Here is an 18,843-nt window from a genome sequence, read left to right as displayed (position 1 = left end):
AATTATTTAAGTTGTATTGTATATTCTTCTTATCAAATTCTATAAATTGTTTAATAGAAATATTACCACTCACTAAATCTATGTAACCCGTTTTAATTATTGTTGTTGATAAATGATTTTTTTTCCTTTAATTGATGTTATTTTTTATCCCCCATCTAATTTGACACAATCGATCAAATTGTTGTTTGCACGTAAAATTGTGTGACATGCAAGATACATAATCGTGCCAAATATGAAATAATATGATTAATATTATCAAAGTTGTGTGTCCTGATTTGAATGGTCGTTATATTTCCTCTTATATGACTTCAAAGCTAAGAATTTGGTAGAAGAATATAGTGAAAATGACAAGAAAATTATATAAACAACATCAAATTTATTTTTGTTATATGAACTTGAGCGAAATTTGTACAAGAAATATGAATGAATATGTCAAAAATTAAAGAAACTAGACTACTAGAAACTGAAAATAAACCAACAAATTGTTGAGAGAATTTGCGGAAGCTTTTTTATGTTTTCATCATTTACTATTATTAAGAATTTAGATAATACAAACAATTATTGTCTTAGTTTTTTTTTTCCAAATTACAATACAATCTTAGTTAATTTTTACAATTATTATATTATATATGAATCAAATTACTTATAAAAAATATAGTAAAACTCATAGATCACCTCGGATCAAAACTTGAATAAAATCCTCTGAAGCCACCCATTAACACCCCACCCCACGAGATCTTTTCAAGGTCTGTGCACACACACTCTTAGACATCTAAGACCACTGAAGTGCAGTCTAGATAACAGTTGTGTGCACATCTAACATCATCTCGGGTCTGTCGCGAACACGGTTTTTTCGGGCCACCATCCTCCTTATCGAGAACCTCCATCTCAATAAGCTCAACAAAATATTCCACCGGCTTTGAGTTTGATTGACAGGAACTACCGAAGCAGGCAACAATGCATCCATGCAACTATGTAAATCAGATGATAGTTCAATGTCTGAACCCTGGAGCGAGAAATCTGTCCCGCCGAACTGTGTATGATCGTTTTCACGGAATGCTCCAGCCATGGAATCGGTGTTATAGATTAAGCTACCAGTTTCTTGGTTCGGGAAACTCGAGTTTTGTCCAATCCCAATTTCCATGGGTTCAACACCTTGTGGATAGTGGATATTATATACCGACTGCATAAAATCCGGGGATGACAGATTTTGTAGGGAGTAGCTGGATTCATCAATCCTTTGAGAGATTAGTTCTCGAAGGTAACTATCCTCTAACGACAAACTTTGAAATGATGCACCAGTAGATAAGCACGATGAAGAGGCGAGCGTATTTAGAGATGATTCATCATAAAACACGACGATATTCTCCTTATCTTTAAATGCAGAGATCACCAGCTCGCGGGCATCAGCCTGAAACAGAAACGGTTAGATTATTTTGAGGCAGCTTTGAGCCTACACAAATGTTGATTCAAGAAATTTAATCTATGCAACATTTTCCGACAAGGTTAAAAGGTACGGGGATCCTGCCTTTTCTGGTTCAGACAGGTTATCAGCAGATATGTACTGCCCGTTCGAAAATGTCCCCATCACTTGTCCAACTAGATTAAAAACAACCCCGTTTTGTTGTTGAGATCGAGAGGCATCGTACAAGTATAATTTCTTATCAAGAACACACGTCCGAGCATGCTCCACCATAACGTCCCACATTTTAGGCGGCATACCAGACCCAAGGATCTGCAAGCATACAAACAAACAGTCACGAATATTGACAATTGAGGAAAGTTCGTTCTTTTTTTATACACGAACACTTAAGTAACGCAAGACGATAATCGACACATATGATGCATCGAAATCTCACACTTCGAAGCCTTGTGGGATCTAAGAAGAGTAAACACAGAAAGTCCTGCACAGTGTTTACTCTTTCCTTTCGTAACCGCTTGTGAAAAGCGCCGTCTTTGCCAATTTTTTCAAGCCGCCATACTTCGTCAGAGAGAGATGGAGGGTGATGTTTCTTGTACACTGGAGGAAGAACATAACTAAAAGTTAAATCATATGACTGAAAATTTTACTCGTCCCAATTTCCTAGCCTCCTCACTTCTTATTTTCCACTTGAAATAACAAGAAAGCACAACAAAAATTAGAATAAAAGAAACTCGAACTGAAGGACTCACATTCTCCACGATGATCTCTTACAACAAAGGCTTCTGATTTTGCTTCCTTTACTCTTGCACCACCTGTATTTTCAATAAGTCTAGCTCCCAACCTGAATTTACGACTTCTTGTCCAGCTCGAATTATCTGTAAGCGAGATATCTTCAATTGGAGCAATACCATCTTTAAGAATCACAAAAATGTCCCCCGTCAGAAGGGATTTTTTGCCTTCTCTTTCTCTCACTATATTATTCTTGAAATCTTCAGAAGTCCAATTGTCACCTTCATCGCCATCAAAATCTCCCTCAAGAACCACAATTTCAACTTTTCCAGATGATTCAGGGCCACATGAAACAACTTTCCCTGTATGAGCATCAAATAAAGCTACAGCCAGATTGTTGCACCCTTCTCCTTCGATTCGAGTCCCAGTAAACACAGGAATGGATATAGCGTTTAAAAACTGCAAAGTTCTTGATTCAGAACAGTGTGTGTTTGTCACACAATTCCTAGATTAAAAAAAATCAGGTTAATCTCTAGACATTTAAGAAAATTACCATAAACATGATCATTAATTCTTTCCAGCAAAAGATCTGACCCTATACCGTTTCATATTGGTTGAGTATTTTCTTAAAGCTAAATCCACTTCCTCTTTCACCTGAGATCCAACATTGGAATCGACCAGAGTTACTTATTTATACAGTGTAATGACTGAAGGAAGAATCAAAGAGATACTGAGTAGAAATTTCTCAAAGCATGTATTTCAAGGCCGTGAACTTACAACTCGACGAATCAAAGGCTCCAGAACCGGCTCCGTTAGCTGTTGGAATCTGTGCAGATTCAATGCATCTAGCACCACTCTACAAAAATTGCATGAATAAGATATTCAAGAAAACTTTAAAGAGATAATTTCAAATTTGAGCATTTGTTTTTCAGGGAATATAAAGTGCACCGTCGAATTTGATGAGCATTTGTTTTTCAGGAAATATAAAGTGCACCGCCCGAATGAAACTAACTCAACCAGCCTGTCATTCCGGCGGTTAACTAAATTCAATTATTGGTTCACCTTTCACGAATTAACTTACTCCAAAGGAAATCCAATTATTCAGCTCATTTTTTCCATGTAATGTGTCAAGTACTAGACACAAAAAACGATATTTTTTGTGGTACAAGCATATACAAATGGCTACTAAATTCATTTAAAATACAACACAGGCCATGCTTAAAATCTGGCTTGGATCTTTAAAGCACTCTAAGATGAGTGCTACACGCTCAAGAAGTGCACCTCATTAAAGGATGTCTCCAAGCGCAAAAGCACTTCAGAATGCCCTTTTGAGCAAACAAAAGCAAACCTTTTTCCTACCACATAACATGTTCTTGTTCTTTTGCCTTAGCATAAATTAATGGCCAACCAAAAGAAAAAAACAGAAACTCAGAAATTCCACCTCAAACCTACAAATTCTAAGGCCCGATGCATCAACTATAAAACCAAACTGAAATTTCTGTAGTGCAGAATTTCAAAAGTACGTTCATTCAGTGCACAGAATTACGATAATATTTTTAAAACTAAAAAAAATAAAAAGATATTTATGGATGTACTTTCAACTCTCGTGAATCAAGATGTATCATGACTGTAACATAGCAGTAATGGTGCAATATACAGTCACATCAAGAATCATGAAAAACGGAAACAAACAACAAACAAGTCAAGAGAGGAGCAAAATCCCGCATCCCAAAACGCTGAAACGTCCACCTAATGGCAAAAATAATTCAATAAAATGAGCTCATAATTTTGTTGCTGCGATTTCGAAAACTTAACCTTTTGAAAGAAGGTAATTTTCTGGGACGCAAGTCATCGGAGGAGCAACCTTCCCCTCGTTGCGGCCGCTTCTGAGACATTTCCAGAACTGCACCAAAGAAAAAAAAAAACAGCAAGTGCCAACTCTTCTCCTGCCCTACGACTTGATCGTGGCAACTCTCAAACGTGTAATAACTGCAAATAATATAGATAACGCAACCGCAGCGAGACGGATAAGAGAAGCAAAAGAAAACATATTTCTTCCGGGTAAAAAACCCCAACACGCAGTGCTACGTTAAAAAAACCAACGTACAAACGGATGAAAAAGAACAACAGAGCAAACAATAAACAGATAAACAATGGGTGCGTTCTTGTTTGTGAGTGGTTTGAGAGGATGAAAAAACAAACGACTTTTGATGGGAATAAAAGTATAAAACTAAACGATAAAAATCTCTTGAAATCAGAAATATAGAAGTGACGAATCTGTACGGGCTTCAGATTCAGAGATTCTGAACGATTCACGGCTTTCTAGATTTCCAAAAGGCAGATTATTCACAGGGTTATTAGGGTTTTCTTTGCTACTTTCTGTGGGATTTGAGTTCAAATTTTCTGGAAGCCAAGGCGTTAACGATGAAGTTGAAGTTGGCCAAATGTAGACTTGGAGGGGCTGATGTGCTGCTCCGGTGTAGGGACACCCATTTAGGAATTTAATTTATGAGTAATTATCGAAATATTATTTTATTCCCTTTTTTTTGAGAAAAATCATATTTTACAAAAAAAAAAAAAAAATCAATTTTGTACTTCTGATTTTAATTTAAAGAAATTGCTAATCCTTAAATATGGATCAGTGCCGATTTACTTTTGCCATTTTGAAACTAATCGAACTATTCTAAGAAAATAGACAAAAATTTCAACAAAAGACCTCTAAATATCTTACCATAAATATTGTAATATTTAATATTGGCCGGGTTGGTAATTTACAAGTGATATTTTTTTATAAATAATTAATTTTGTAATCTTATAGATGTATTTTTTGTTTATCATATACTATTACCTACAATTTATTATTCTAATAATGATAATATAGATTGTATAAATAAGTCATAAGTCGAATTAAGTTTATACAATTAAGTTTATACAAGGGTTGTGATGCGATCCGGGTGAAATGGGTGAGCCGGGTCGGGAGCTCCACCGGATCTGCTATCAATATAATGATGGGAATAAGAGCAATGAGATATATCTCCGTAATACGGCTTCAGCTGTAACCTGCACACAATGAAAGGAACTCGTGAATGGGCGCCGGAGGGGTGTCCGGCGTGACCACTCCGATGCTTAAGTCAGCAGGGTACTCAAGCAAGAAAACCAATGTAGCCAAGTGATGGCTGTGATATTGGTGTGAATGAATGAATGAATGTAAATGTAAAGAGAGAACCTGATATTTATAGTAGAAAAAGTAATGATGACCTCGTTCTCCGTGCTACCTAGCTACTAATTATAGTAGGACGGCTGAGCACACCCTATATTCTGACATGTCAACTCATCGGCACGGTGTCAGAGATGGGACAGTCGCCCACATCCTATTCTGCTAGTATACTCGAGTGCGGTGCTCATATCGAGGTGGCCGGGTAGAATGCCTCCCTGGAGATTTATACAAGAGCCCGGGCCTATTACTGCCCGGAGAGTAGAGCATGGGCTTGCACCTGCCCGGCTCCAGAAGAATCCACCTGCAGACTTACTCGGATTTGGGAATCCATTTGATATTCCGGGTCATCCATGACCCGGGCTCTTACAAGGGTATCATCGGAGATATATCTCATTGCTCTTATTCCCATCATTATATTGATAGCAGATCCGGTGGAGCTCCCGACCCGGCTCACCCATTTCACCCGGATCGCATCATTGGCGCCGTCTGTGGGAACTTGAGCTCAAGACGTAGATATGGTTTCCATTCGAAGCAAGTCCGACCTTGCTCAGCACCACAGTAAGCCCAACTCTGCTTGGCAAACATAGAAGTCCGACCAGCTCGGCATTCAGATCTTATATGTGAATTTTATATGAGTTCGAAGCTCAGCAGCTATTCTGGATTGGCGTGGAAGAGCGTTTGCAATGCACTCAGTAGCATACAGCTGTGAGAAGCAGATTATCTTAAGTCCGGGAGATACGAGGCCCCGGCACATTCTCTTAAATCCGGGAGATACGAGGCCCCGGCACATTCTCCTAAGTCCGGAAGACACGAGGTCCCGGCATCCTATTTAAAGTCCTGGAGACACGAGGCCTCGGCACCATATCTTAAGTCCAGGGATCCGTACCCTGGCTCGGGGCTCCGTACCTCGACCATTTATGAAGGCCAGGGCTCCGCACCCTGGTTATCTATTAAGTCCAGGGATCCGTACCCTGGCTCGGGGCTCCGTACCTCGACCATTTATGAAGGCCAGGGCTCCGCACCCTGGTTATCTATTAAGTCCAGGGATCCGTACCCTGGCTCGGGGCTCCGTACCCCGACCATTCATGAAGGCCCAGGCTCCGCGCCTTGGTTATTTATAAGCCCAGGGTTCTCAAACCTGGCTCGGGGCTCCGTACCTCGACCATTTATGAAGGCCAGGGCACCACACCCTGGTTATCTATTAAGTCCAGGGATCCGTACCCTGGCTCGGGGCTCCGTACCTCGACCATTCATGAAGGCCCAGGCTCCGCGCCTTGGTTATTTATAAGCCCAGGGTTCTCAACCCTGGCTCGGGGCTCCGTACCTCGACCATTTATGAAGGCCAGGGCACCACACCCTGGTTATCTATTAAGTCCAGGGATCCGTACCCTGGCTCGGGGCTCCGTACCCCGACCATTCATTAAGGCCCAGGCTCCGCGCCTTGGTTATTTATAAGCCCAGGGTTCTCAAACCTGGCTCGGGGCTCCGTACCTCGACCATTTATGAAGGCCAGGGCACCACACCTTGGTTATCTATTAAGTCCAGGGATCCGTACCCTGGCTCGGGGCTCCGTACTTCGACCATTCATGAAGGCCCAGGCTCCGCGCCTTGGTTATTTATAAGCCCAGGGTTCTCAACCCTGGCTCGGGGCTCCGTACCTCGACCATTTATGAAGGCCAGAGCACCACACCCTGGTTATCTATTAAGTCCAGGGATCCGTACCCTGGCTCGGGGCTCCGTACCCCGACCATTCATGAAGGCCCAGGCTCCGCGCCTTGGTTATTTATAAGTCCAGGGTTCTCAAACCTGGCTCGGGGCTCCGTACCTCGACCATTTATGAAGGCCAGGGCACCACACCTTGGTTATCTATTAAGTCCAGGGATCCGTACCCTGGCTCGGGGCTCCGTACCTCGACCATTCATGAAGGCCCAGGCTCCGCGCCTTGGTTATTTATAAGCCCAGGGTTCTCAACCCTGGCTCGGGGCTCCGTACCTCGACCATTCATGAAGGCCCAGGCTCCGCGCCTTGGTTATTTATAAGCCCAGGGTTCTCAAACCTGGCTCGGGGCTCCGTACCTCGACCATTTATGAAGGCCAGGGCTCCGCACCCTGGTTATCTATTAAGTCCAGAGATCCGTACCCTGGCTCGGGGCTCCGTACCTCGACCATTCATGAAGGCCCAGGCTCCGCGCCTTGGTTATTTATAAGCCCAGGGTTCTCAACCCTGGCTCGGGGCTCCGTACCTCGACCATTTATGAAGGCCAGGGCACCACACCCTGGTTATCTATTAAGTCCAGGGATCCGTACCCTGGCTCGGGGCTCCGTACCCCGACCATTCATGAAGGCCCAGGCTCCGCGCCTTGGTTATTTATAAGCCCAGGGTTCTCAAACCTGGCTCGGGGCTCCGTACCTCGACCATTTATGAAGGCCAGGGCACCACACCTTGGTTATCTATTAAGTCCAGGGATCCGTACCCTGGCTCGGGGCTCCGTACCTCGACCATTCATGAAGGCCCAGGCTCCGCGCCTTGGTTATTTATAAGCCCAGGGTTCTCAACCCTGGCTCGGGGCTCCGTACCTCGACCATTCATGAAGGCCCAGGCTCCGCGCCTTGGTTATTTATAAGCCCAGGGTTCTCAAACCTGGCTCGGAGCTCCGTACCTCGACCATTTATGAAGGCCAGGGCTCCGCACCCTGGTTATCTATTAAGTCCAGGGATCCGTACCCTGGCTCGGGGCTCCGTACCTCGACCATTCATGAAGCCCAGGCTCCGCACCCTGGTTATCTATTAAGTCCAGGGATCCGTACCCTGGCTCGAGGCTCCGTACCTCGACCATTCATGAAGCCCAGGCTCCGCGCCTTGGTTATTTATAAGCCCAGGGTTCTCAAACCTGGCTCGGGGCTCCGTACCTCGACCATTCATGAAGCCCAGGCTCCGCGCCTTGGTTATTTATAAGCCCAGGGTTCTCAAACCTGGCTCGGGGCTCCGCACCTCGACCATTCCCAAGTCTCGGGACATGCTCCCCGGCCCAAGGCTCCGCGCCTTGGTTATTTATAAGCCCAGGGTTCTCAAACCTGGCTCGGGGCTCCGCACCTCGACCATTCCAAGTCCCGGGACCTGCTCCCCGGCCCAAGGCTCCGCACCTTGGTTATTGATAAGCCCAGGGCACTACACCCTGGCTCGGGGCTCCGCACCTCGACCATTCCCAAGTCTCGGGACATGCTCCCCGGCCCAAGGATCCGCACCTTGGATATTTATAAGCCCAGGGTTCTCAAACCTGGCTCGGGCTCCGCACCTCGACCATTCCCAAGTCTCGGGACATGCTCCCCGGCCCAAGGCTCCGCACCTTGGTTATTGATAAGCCCAGGGCACTACACCCTGGCTCGGGGCTCCGCACCTCGACCATTCCAAGTCCCGGGACCTGCTCCCCGGCCCAAGGCTCCGCACCTTGGTTATTCAGTAAGTCCGAGAGACAAAAAGCCTCGGCATCTTATCTCAAGTCCATGAGACACGAGACTCCGGCATTTCATCTCATTTCTGGGAGACATGAAGCCCCCGATGCTTTTATAGAACAAAATTGATTGTCTCTTTGGGAATCCAAGCATGACTGATCGGGACAGCGAGTATGACTCTAGCCCGACTATTTAAGAGATGTGTGATGATACCCTTGTAAGAGCCCGGGTCATGGATGACCCGGAATATCAAATGGATTCCCAAATCCGAGTAAGTCTGCAGGTGGATTCTTCTGGAGCCGGGCAGGTGCAAGCCCATGCTCTACTCTCCGGGCAGTCATAGGCCCGGGCTCTTGTATAAATCTCCAGGGAGGCATTCTACCCGGCCACCTCGATATGAGCACCGCACTCGAGTATACTAGCAGAATAGGATGTGGGCGACTGTCCCATCTCTGACACCGTGCCGATGAGTTGACATGTCAGAATATAGGGTGTGCTCAGCCGTCCTACTATAATTAGTAGCTAGGTAGCACGGAGAACGAGGTCATCATTATTTTTTCTACTATAAATATCAGGTTCTCTCTTTACATTTACATTCATTCATTCATTCACACCAATATCACAGCCATCACTTGGCTACATTGGTTTTCTTGCTTGAGTACCCTGCTGACTTAAGCATCGGAGTGGTCACGCCGGACACCCCTCCGGCGCCCATTCACGAGTTCCTTTCATTGTGTGCAGGTTACAGCTGAAGCCATATTACGGAGATATATCTCATTGCTCTTATTCCCATCATTATATTGATAGCAGATCCGGTGGAGCTCCCGACCCGGCTCACCCATTTCACCCGGATCGCATCAGGTTGTATAAATCAAAGTATTATAGTGAATCTTTCTGAGAGGAAGAGATGGTAACGTATGAGCCGTTAATCTCCGAACATGCATAAACAAATTTGTGCGTATATATTTATCATATTTACTTGCTTTTGCTACTGTTTTTTTTTTATGCACAACTGAAGTATTTTATGTGTCATTCAAATATCAAAAATATTGCTACAAATTTGTTTGATAAAATGCAACAACCACACCAATTTTATTATTTCAGCTTGCATAGTTTGTAACTTATATTTAAAATGTTTTAATCGAATTTTAGAGGTATTATTTTGAGTTTCTTACATTTGGTTTTAGAAACAAAGTCGATTTAATTAATTCCTCAGTGATATACTAATTTTTTGAATATTTCAAGAACGAGTTATTGTAGCTCAAGTTTTAAAAAATTTAAAAGAATGTATTCATCGATCCTCTCTAAACTCTAACCCGATCATAACATAATCTAAGAGTATATACAAATGAGAAAGGTTTCGTAAAATTCTGATTTAGTTAAATGATTTTAACGAAAAAGACTGAAATTTATCGTCGAAACTTAGCTTCATAGCTATAATTGATTAAAAAAAACGATACAATGCTAAAATGTCACACCTCGATATATACACAATTAAAATTAACATTTTGCCTAAAGTACACTAAGCTAAGGTGGTAAGAGGATATCATTCAAACGTACACTAATTTATGATGTTAATTGAATAACTCTACAAATATATTTGCCTACACTTGATGAAATCTTGATAATTTACTTGCTACCATTTGAAATTAAAGGGCAAAAAATAAAAATAAAAAAAAGGAAAAAAAATCCACATTAGCCATGGCGACACCACATATCAATTGTTGTGCGGCCAAACCAAAATAATATAGATTGCAACTCGACAAGCTCAACCTAGTTCTACGAAGCTTCCTTAGGACAATGACAAATGCTTGAAATTGGAATCTATTTTTTTTTTTCCTTTCAATAATTTATTACAATCTGGATTTTTGGGGTGCAAATAGTTATTTGTGTTATCTATCGGATTCCTTATCCAATAGATTGTAATAGATTTCCACCTATCATGCTTTGAAATAATTGACATATTATCCCGTACACACAAGGTTGATGTTATCGTATCAGAGGTAGTATGAAATGTCAATAGTATCAGCATTAGAGTTGCTACGTCGAAAAACCTTCTGGCGCCTTCATTAAGGTTCGTCTACTCTCTGATTGTGCATATTCTTTCACCCGAGTACCCTCCGTCCGAGTTACAGCATGTCCGAGAATATTTCTCTCAACCGGATAAAATCGCCCATTAAACTCACCCGATTTTTTGATCAACATCATAACATATGAAAAAGACGTATTTAAATTGAATGTCTATATTTATTCAATAGTTTAAAACGCTTAGAATAACTAACTTTTTTGATGTCATAATCTGTTTTAATAACTATATACATTAATAAAATTTTAAAAATTTAATGCAAGTTACATGAGCTTAGTTGATAGATCATTTGTTTCTTAAACATCAAGTTGTAGATTCAAATTTTATTTTGTTTTTTTTTTCTATTTACTTTTTAAATTTATATATCAAAATTACAATGTAGTCCCTTACTATTTTCTATAATTATATTTTGATTTTCATTTAAATATAAAATAAAATAAATTATAAAAAATATTATACATAACGTAATATGTGCATCCCTGGTGGTAATGGTAAAAAAATTGGGCACACAAAAAATTTTGAAGTACTCCGAATCACGTGCATGCATGAATATAGTTCTATTTCATCTGACTTTTTCTAAAAAACAAAAAAATTATTTCAAATGTTTTACGTGGATGGTAATGCATCCCGGCCCTCAGGCACATGACAAGATACAGTTTTTGAGATCCATATTTTATATATATATATATATATATATATATATATATATATATATATATATATATATATATATATATATATATATATATATATATATACACACATATTGTTTTGAGATATAATATAAAAGAGCTTGTATTTTACAAATGAATATAAAAACTAAAATCACAGGTTCATAACCATGATCAACAATAATAATATTTTTTCACAAAAACTTTTGTGAACACGAGTCAATTTTGTGATACAGATATTTTATCTCGGTAATTAATGAAAAAATGTTATTTTTTATCTCAAAAATATTATCTCATTATTATAAATATAGATATGATTGGTTCATTCCACAGATAAAAATCAGTGAGATCATCTCACAAGAGACGTATTAATATTTTTTTTTTTGGAAAAAGTAAATCGATTAACATGCATGTTTTATCACAATGGTTTCAAAAAATTGTAATAATGCACAACAGTTTCAGGAGTCCAGATACAGAAAACAAGTCAGACTATATTATTTGATTGTTTTCTGTGTGTGTCGTTTTTAATATTAAAAAAATAACAAATAATACAGAGTATATATATATATATATATATATATATATATATATATATATATAAATATATTTCCGTGTGTCTTTTTTTAATTATTGTAGATAATGAAAACATAGAAATCTGTTGCCATTGAGCTTTCTAGCATCATTGCATAAAATGATAATTATAATTATATTTAAATGATTGGTCAAGTTACATTAAATATGAAAGATTATTCGTATCTAATCAATTACTTTGCTCCTTAATTATCATTTAAACCACTTTTACTATTTTTTTAACTTACATATAATTAATATGAAGGCTGATTTCATATATAATCGACATTTTTTCCAATAATTTATTATACCAACTTAAATGTAATTATTTATTATATTCACGTTATTATTGAAATTCTTATTATCATCTCTATGTAAATAAAATGAAGACAAGTCGTCTGTTGTTTTTAGAAATTGTAGAAAGCCTTTAATATCATCCTCAAGCAAACCATTTTTTCTCACCCCGTAAGATTATCGGATACATGATAGCCTCTTGGACTTCAATGTGCCCGAGCCCAAGGGCATGCCCACTCATGAAGCCCGAAGCCCCAACGGTTTCCATGTCCAACTTATCGTTGTCCCTCTTCTCTTGCTAATGGACTAATTTTGGGCCGAATCAAAATGGACCCTCCCATCTGGCGGCCCAAATGCATGAGCCACGTGACCATTGGCACCATCGAAGGGAAATTCATCGCCATGATACCCACGCAAGAAGCTAATCTAAATATCAGCTTGCGCAAATTTCTTGACTTGATAGAATTTGAGAGGCGAAACCGATGATGCCCATCGTTGCGGCGCATGCTCTAACGGTTGTTTTACGCGCGTGTTCTTCCACATTCCGGCTAAAAGCATATCTGATTCTCCTTCCGGGCCATCTTGGACTTCCTGGATAGAATGTATAACATGAACTCTCAAAAATCAAGTCTTTTCCATGATCATGTTCGTGTTCTTCCTCTATGCTATCCGGATTTCGAACACGTGTGACGCTAAAATGATAGAATCTCTTGGGAGGGTGTTTTATAAAATTGATGTTCTTATTGGTTTGGCTGTTGAAATTAAGATTGCATTTTAGGTAATCAATACGTAAGATACATTTGTGCATATCATGCAACCTTTTCAAGTTGTTATGTGTTGATAACAAATGTACACAAGTTATTTTTGCTTAGTCACATTTATCTTCTCATATAATGCCAAAAGGGGTAAGGCATGTCAGGTTGTCTCTTGCCTGTCCATGGATTCAATCTCTTGCCTGTCCATGGATTCAGCAGCAGTTCATAAGGTTGTCCTATTCGGGAATCTCCGGATCTATGCTTATTTTCAACTCCCCGAAACATTTCGTCGATTACTACGTCCTTCCTCGTCTCTGGGTGCCTAAGTATGCACCGTAAACCTTTCCTTGCCATTTGCCAAAATACATCTATACTCACAAACTCGAATTTTTGGAGCGGTGATCTATTTTTGATTTTTTTTATATATAAATATAAGTTTTAAGACTTAAAAAAAATCATTTAACTTTTGACTCAGATTCGCGAATATTGATTTATAATATATATTATATATGTTTCGTGAATACATTTGTAAATGATGTCCACGTATTTGAGCTTAACATGTCATTCGAACTCACTGGTCTGCAATCTTTGAATTTTCTCAACATGACAGGTATTCCTTGTCCTGTAAAAATTGACAACTAAGGATAAGTTGGTCTATATATGACGTTAGATTTCGCCCCACCTGGATTAAGTGGCCATGCCGTACATTATGGGTTGGCATTAAGTATATCACACCATCCGTTTCCAGTATTCGACACTCCCTTGTTCATTTATGTCGCTAACCGATCACACCTAATGGACTTGGATCCATTCTAAATCGAAATACCATTTATTATCTGAATCTAAATCCTTATAAATCCTAATTTTGTTAATCTTTTTAATTTACGATCATTCTGTGTGGCCACATAATTTAATTCAAGATTTGTCTTTTTGAATAATGGAGGAGTATCTAACGAGAATTTGTTAAAAGTTTATTACTTGAGCTGTTTGCTACACAGTTGGAAAGGCTGAATGATGAGTGTTTGAGGATTGGGGTTGTGGAATTCTCGTTGGTGATCAATGGGCAGTTCAGAAGAGAGAGTTGTAGCAGTGATCATGGTGGGTGGACCCACTAAAGGTGTGATTTCTTAGCTTTATCATTTGAGCTTAAAGTTGTACTTCACTTGTAATAAAGGGAATATGTTACTCGATAGCCTTGATTTGGTTGCTTGGAAGGTGTAATTGGTCCTTTTTATGCTGCTTCATTGGGATTCTTGAAATCAGGGAGTTCCTGTTGAATGTTTGGACTTTAAGATTGGACAAAACTTTTTGTTATTGATTTCACAATTTTTTCGCTGTGATTCTTGAATTTAGGGAGTTCTTGTTGAAGTTATGAATGTTAAGATTGGATAGGACAACCCTTTTGTTAATTTTACGGTTTCATTGTTATTCTTGATACGAGGGAGTTCTTTGTTAAAAGTTTTCGTCTGTAAGATTGGACATTACTATGGTACTGATGTGTTTTGGGGATGCAGGTACCAGATTCAGACCATTATCGTTGAACATTCCGAAGCCCCTCTTTCCATTGGCAGGGCAACCGATGGTTAATCATCCGATATCGGCATGTAAACGGGTATGCATGCCCATTGAATGCTTGCATAATTACCCTGTTACTTTAGATTTGATGGTGTGAGAAGTGAGTGCATTAGCAAAATATCAACGTTCGTTAACTAGTTTGTGGCCTGCTAAGCTGCATAGATTGTAACTTGTCTGTGTGATGTATCTTTTAGATCCAAAATCTGGCACAGATCTACCTTATTGGTTTCTACGAGGAGCGTGAATTCACACTGTTGGTCTCTTCAATTTCTAACGAGTTTAGAGTTCCTGTTCGGTAATTTTGATGCTGCACTAGAACTTTTTTCGCAATATCAACAAAAAAATTCCGCGTTTTTTATGGTTTCAATAAAATCGTCACAACCCTTCTTTATTGTTAGTCTTGATTCCATTTTATCTGTCGTCAGATACTTGAGAGAGGACAAACCACACGGTTCAGCTGGTGGGCTTTATAACTTCAGGGATCTTATAATGGAAGAAAATCCGGTTGATACTCCGCAGTAGTCTGATATTTTTTCATACTGATACGGAGTAACCTCGAGTAGAACGCAAAATTCATTTCTAATGAAGTATTATTAATTACAATACTTTAACACCATCTTGCATTTTACCTAGCAGTCGCACATAATTTTGCTGAACTGTGATGTTTGTTGCAGCTTCCCACTGCCTGAGATGCTAGGTATTTTCGTGCCCGAGATTAAATTTATCTATTTCTATAATGAATTTAACCATGTTTACGTAATATGGAACTTCGAGTTCAATGGTATTTCTCTGGCAGATGCCCACAAAAGATATGGTGGGATTGGAACGATTTTGGTAATCAAGGTCAATAGCTTTATTTTCCATCTGCTTGGTCGCTCGATGATTCTATATATTCATTCTTTGTTATAATGCCACTTCCTGCACTTTCTACTTCATCTTCATATTTATCTGTTTTAGGTCTCTCCTGAGTCGGCAAACCAGTTTGGTGAACTTGTGGCTGATCCTGATACCAACGAACTGTTGCACTACGCAGAGAAACCCGAAACTTTTGTATGTACAAAAATCCGAAGTCCAAGCATTTGTTTCACGGCTTTTTTGAGATGTATAATAAAATTTGCACTGTGTGGTAAAACAGGTGAGTGACCGTGTGAATTGTGGTGTGTATATATTCACCCCGGACATCTTTATGGCTATTCAAGGTGTATCTACACAACAAAAGAGTAGAGGTTAGTCTAATATTTGAAGCTTTTGGTTGAATACCAGAAATAATAAGTTTGCAATGTCCTTAGTCTAATAAATTTTTTATTCCATTCACTCCTCCAGTCTTTGTGATTTCCGTATTTATGAGTACTCATCATGTATTATTTTCATTTAAAATGCGCGACGATACTCTTTTTTGTTATTCACAGCTATTCTAAGACGTTTATCCAGCTTTGAAGCACTTCAACCTGCAAACAGGTAGAACCTGCATCATACAGTTAATAACTTTTTTCTTTGGGGAAATTTCAATTAATAGAAAACAGTTATTATCAACGTCATACTCACTTTGAGTCCCGGGAAGCATCTGCTCAGCTCACCTTTTCCTTTTCTTTTCCTTTTCCAAGAAGGGGGGAGTCTTATCAGTATTGTAAAACCTCAATGACCTGAAAAAACCCGAAACACGCTCACTCTTTTTGAAATTTTGAATTTGGTTGTAGATGTAATACAATTAAATGAAAATATTGATTCTTAAAATCAACTGTCATTTTTTCTATTTGAAATCATCAGATATTATTTCTCTTTTATTCATAATATAAGTTCGTCGACAGGAGTCTGCCTGCCGGCTTTGTAAGATTGGATCAAGATATTCTATCACCACTTGCTGGTAAAAAGAAATTTTTCGTGTACGAAACAATGGACTTCTGGGAACAGATCAAAACTCCAGGGTTAGGAATGATATTCGATACTCAATTCTTTTATGGGAAAAATGAATATTTCTAATGATTCTTGCTTAAAAAAAATTTGTGCAGAATGTCTTTGAAATGTTCTGGCTTGTACTTAGCTCAATTTAGGCATACCTCGCCTCATCTTTTGGCAAGTGGAGATGGCCTAAAGAATGCTTCCATTTCCGGGGACGTATTTATTCATCCATCTGCAAAAATTCATCCAACTGCGAAAGTATGCTGACATGTTCTATGAAACCAGAGTTTCTTCTCTTTTCGTTTCTTTGTGCTCTATAGCATACTGGTTTTTATTTTTTTAGAGTACGTTCTGATTTGATTTTTTGTTCTTTTTTGCCAACGACGAGTAGATTGGACCGAATGTTTCAATCTCAGCCAATGCTCGAATCGGAGCTGGCGTGAGGCTTGTCAGCTGCATTATTCTTGATGATGTTGAGATCAAGGTACCATTCTCCCAAGACATGAAATACAATTTTGACGAATGCGGGCCGAATGCTTTGATGAAATGATTTTTTTGTGTTAATGTGTATCAGGAAAATGCAGTGCTGATTCATGCCATCGTCGGATGGAAGTCGTCTATTGGAAGATGGTCCAGAGTTCAGGTACAGCACGAGATTTGGTCAAAATTCATGAACTTTTATTCTAAATCCGTGAATACACAATTGGCGTGTAACCTGAGATGCTGAAACTCTTGATTTTTTTACTCGATCGTCCCAAAGTTTAGATTCTCGGATCAATGAACCCAAATGAAGGTCTTCAAATTCATTCAAATTCCGCCACAACCTAGTGTCCATGAAAAAGAGTGGTCTTGGCTTTTACAGTGCTGTCTAGTGAACTAGTTTTAGAGTTGGTTCATCTTTTTGTGTGCTTTTGCTCATTTTTCTTTTCCCCATATAACGCAACTTGTGTGACATGAACCTAGTCTCGCGAAATCAGTTCTTCTACACTCCACACTTGCACAAATACCCAATTGTCTAGAACGAAAACATGAATTTCATCAGTTCTTTTCATGTTCTTGATGCAACAATTTCATAAGCTTAATGATCGTATATCAGGCCTCAGGTGATCACAATGCAAAGCTTGGAGTTGCGATTCTTGGTAAGTTTGCAAATATATATATATATATATATTTTTTGAAAAAATTAACGACGTCATGTTCTTTTGTTTTGCAATAAGGCGAATGCGTGGCGGTGGAGGATGAAGTGGTGGTGGTGAACTGCATCGTTCTACCGAACAAGACTCTTAATGTGAGTGTTCAAGGGGAAATCATATTGTAATACATGCCATGCCCATTGCCAAGGATTTCAATCACTTTTACTGCACTCATTTCACGTGTAATTATCCTTCTTCTTTTCCATTTTTTTATGTTCTTTATTTCTTGTAGATTCGCATCTCCATTGTTGCAATGAATTCACTTCTTCTTTTATCGTTGATCAGAAAAATATGGGAATACACTAGAGTCGCAAATGAACTATCATTGATTGTTTGTAGTAATTTGATGCGACTCTTAGCTTTTTCTTTGGTTGTTTTCCCAATGAAGAATGAAATAAAGTGAATCGGAAGCCGAGTCATACAGATACACTAGCTTCTTGTTACAAGGGCACGCAATAAGTGTGTGTGTGTGTGTTATGTATGTATATCTTATCATATACAATATTTTATTTAAGATACAGTTTTATATCAGATGCAACTATATCCAAGTAGTGGAGATTGTGTATATACCCTCAACGGAAAAGAATCTCCATTTATAATTGTTTCGATATATTCAATAAATATGTATAAATCTCTTAATTGTGATAGATATTGCGTTATATAAAAATATTTTGGTTCGGATATCACATGAACTTATTTGTTTATTGAATAATCCAGTACTAATTGTGAATTCCGAGCTAAAACTAGACGATACAAAGCTTCTACAGCTGTACTTACGACCTTTATGATTACTTTGCATGGTGGTAGTCATTCTGTAGTTCTAACATAGACATGGCTGTCTTCCTACATCATCTCGCACCATGCACAAGTCCATATAATAGATACTCCCCAAATTTCCAAATACCCACAAAAAGAATCGTATTGCTTGATCAGTCCAAGACAAATACCATAGAGGTTCGCAAGAAGTTAGCGAATCCGTC

The 18,843-nt window shown here is 39.3% G+C and overlaps 2 protein-coding genes across 6 annotated transcripts; one reads left to right on the top strand and one right to left on the bottom strand.

The window, feature by feature from the left end:
* Positions 1-598: 598 nt before the first annotated feature.
* On the bottom strand, positions 599-4,630 carry LOC140829344 (calmodulin-binding protein 60 A-like). Its single transcript, XM_073192457.1, has 7 exons — positions 3,968-4,630; positions 2,930-3,008; positions 2,754-2,806; positions 2,173-2,657; positions 1,860-2,020; positions 1,529-1,735; positions 599-1,411 (listed from the first exon to the last, which is right to left on the bottom strand). The coding sequence occupies exons 1-7, from the start codon at positions 4,045-4,047 to the stop codon at positions 794-796; spliced, it is 1,683 nt and encodes a 560-aa protein (XP_073048558.1). The 5' UTR covers positions 4,048-4,630; the 3' UTR covers positions 599-793.
* A 9,269-nt stretch (positions 4,631-13,899) lies between these two features.
* Positions 13,900-18,446, top strand: LOC140829343 (uncharacterized). 5 transcript variants are annotated; one of them, XM_073192455.1, is made up of 16 exons: positions 13,900-14,313; positions 14,711-14,808; positions 14,966-15,066; positions 15,197-15,275; positions 15,405-15,468; positions 15,568-15,614; positions 15,729-15,821; positions 15,907-15,997; positions 16,181-16,229; positions 16,580-16,696; positions 16,781-16,928; positions 17,062-17,154; positions 17,245-17,313; positions 17,767-17,809; positions 17,888-17,958; positions 18,252-18,446. In XM_073192455.1, the coding sequence occupies exons 1-16, from the start codon at positions 14,256-14,258 to the stop codon at positions 18,264-18,266; spliced, it is 1,236 nt and encodes a 411-aa protein (XP_073048556.1). In that variant the 5' UTR covers positions 13,900-14,255; the 3' UTR covers positions 18,267-18,446. The 5 variants fall into 5 exon arrangements, 4 of the variants coding, with proteins under 4 accessions (XP_073048556.1, XP_073048557.1, XP_073048554.1 ...); XR_012117444.1 differs by lacking the exon at positions 18,252-18,446 and adding an exon at positions 18,096-18,135 and having other exon boundaries at positions 13,901-14,313; positions 17,748-17,809; XM_073192456.1 differs by lacking the exon at positions 18,252-18,446 and having other exon boundaries at positions 13,901-14,313; positions 17,748-17,809; positions 17,888-18,045.
* Positions 18,447-18,843: the final 397 nt, after the last annotated feature.

The sequence above is a fragment of the Primulina eburnea genome, chromosome 4 (assembly GCF_022965805.1).
Source record: "Primulina eburnea isolate SZY01 chromosome 4, ASM2296580v1, whole genome shotgun sequence".
NCBI lineage: Eukaryota > Viridiplantae > Streptophyta > Magnoliopsida > Lamiales > Gesneriaceae > Primulina > Primulina eburnea.
This window is presented reverse-complemented; position numbering and strand designations above follow the sequence as displayed.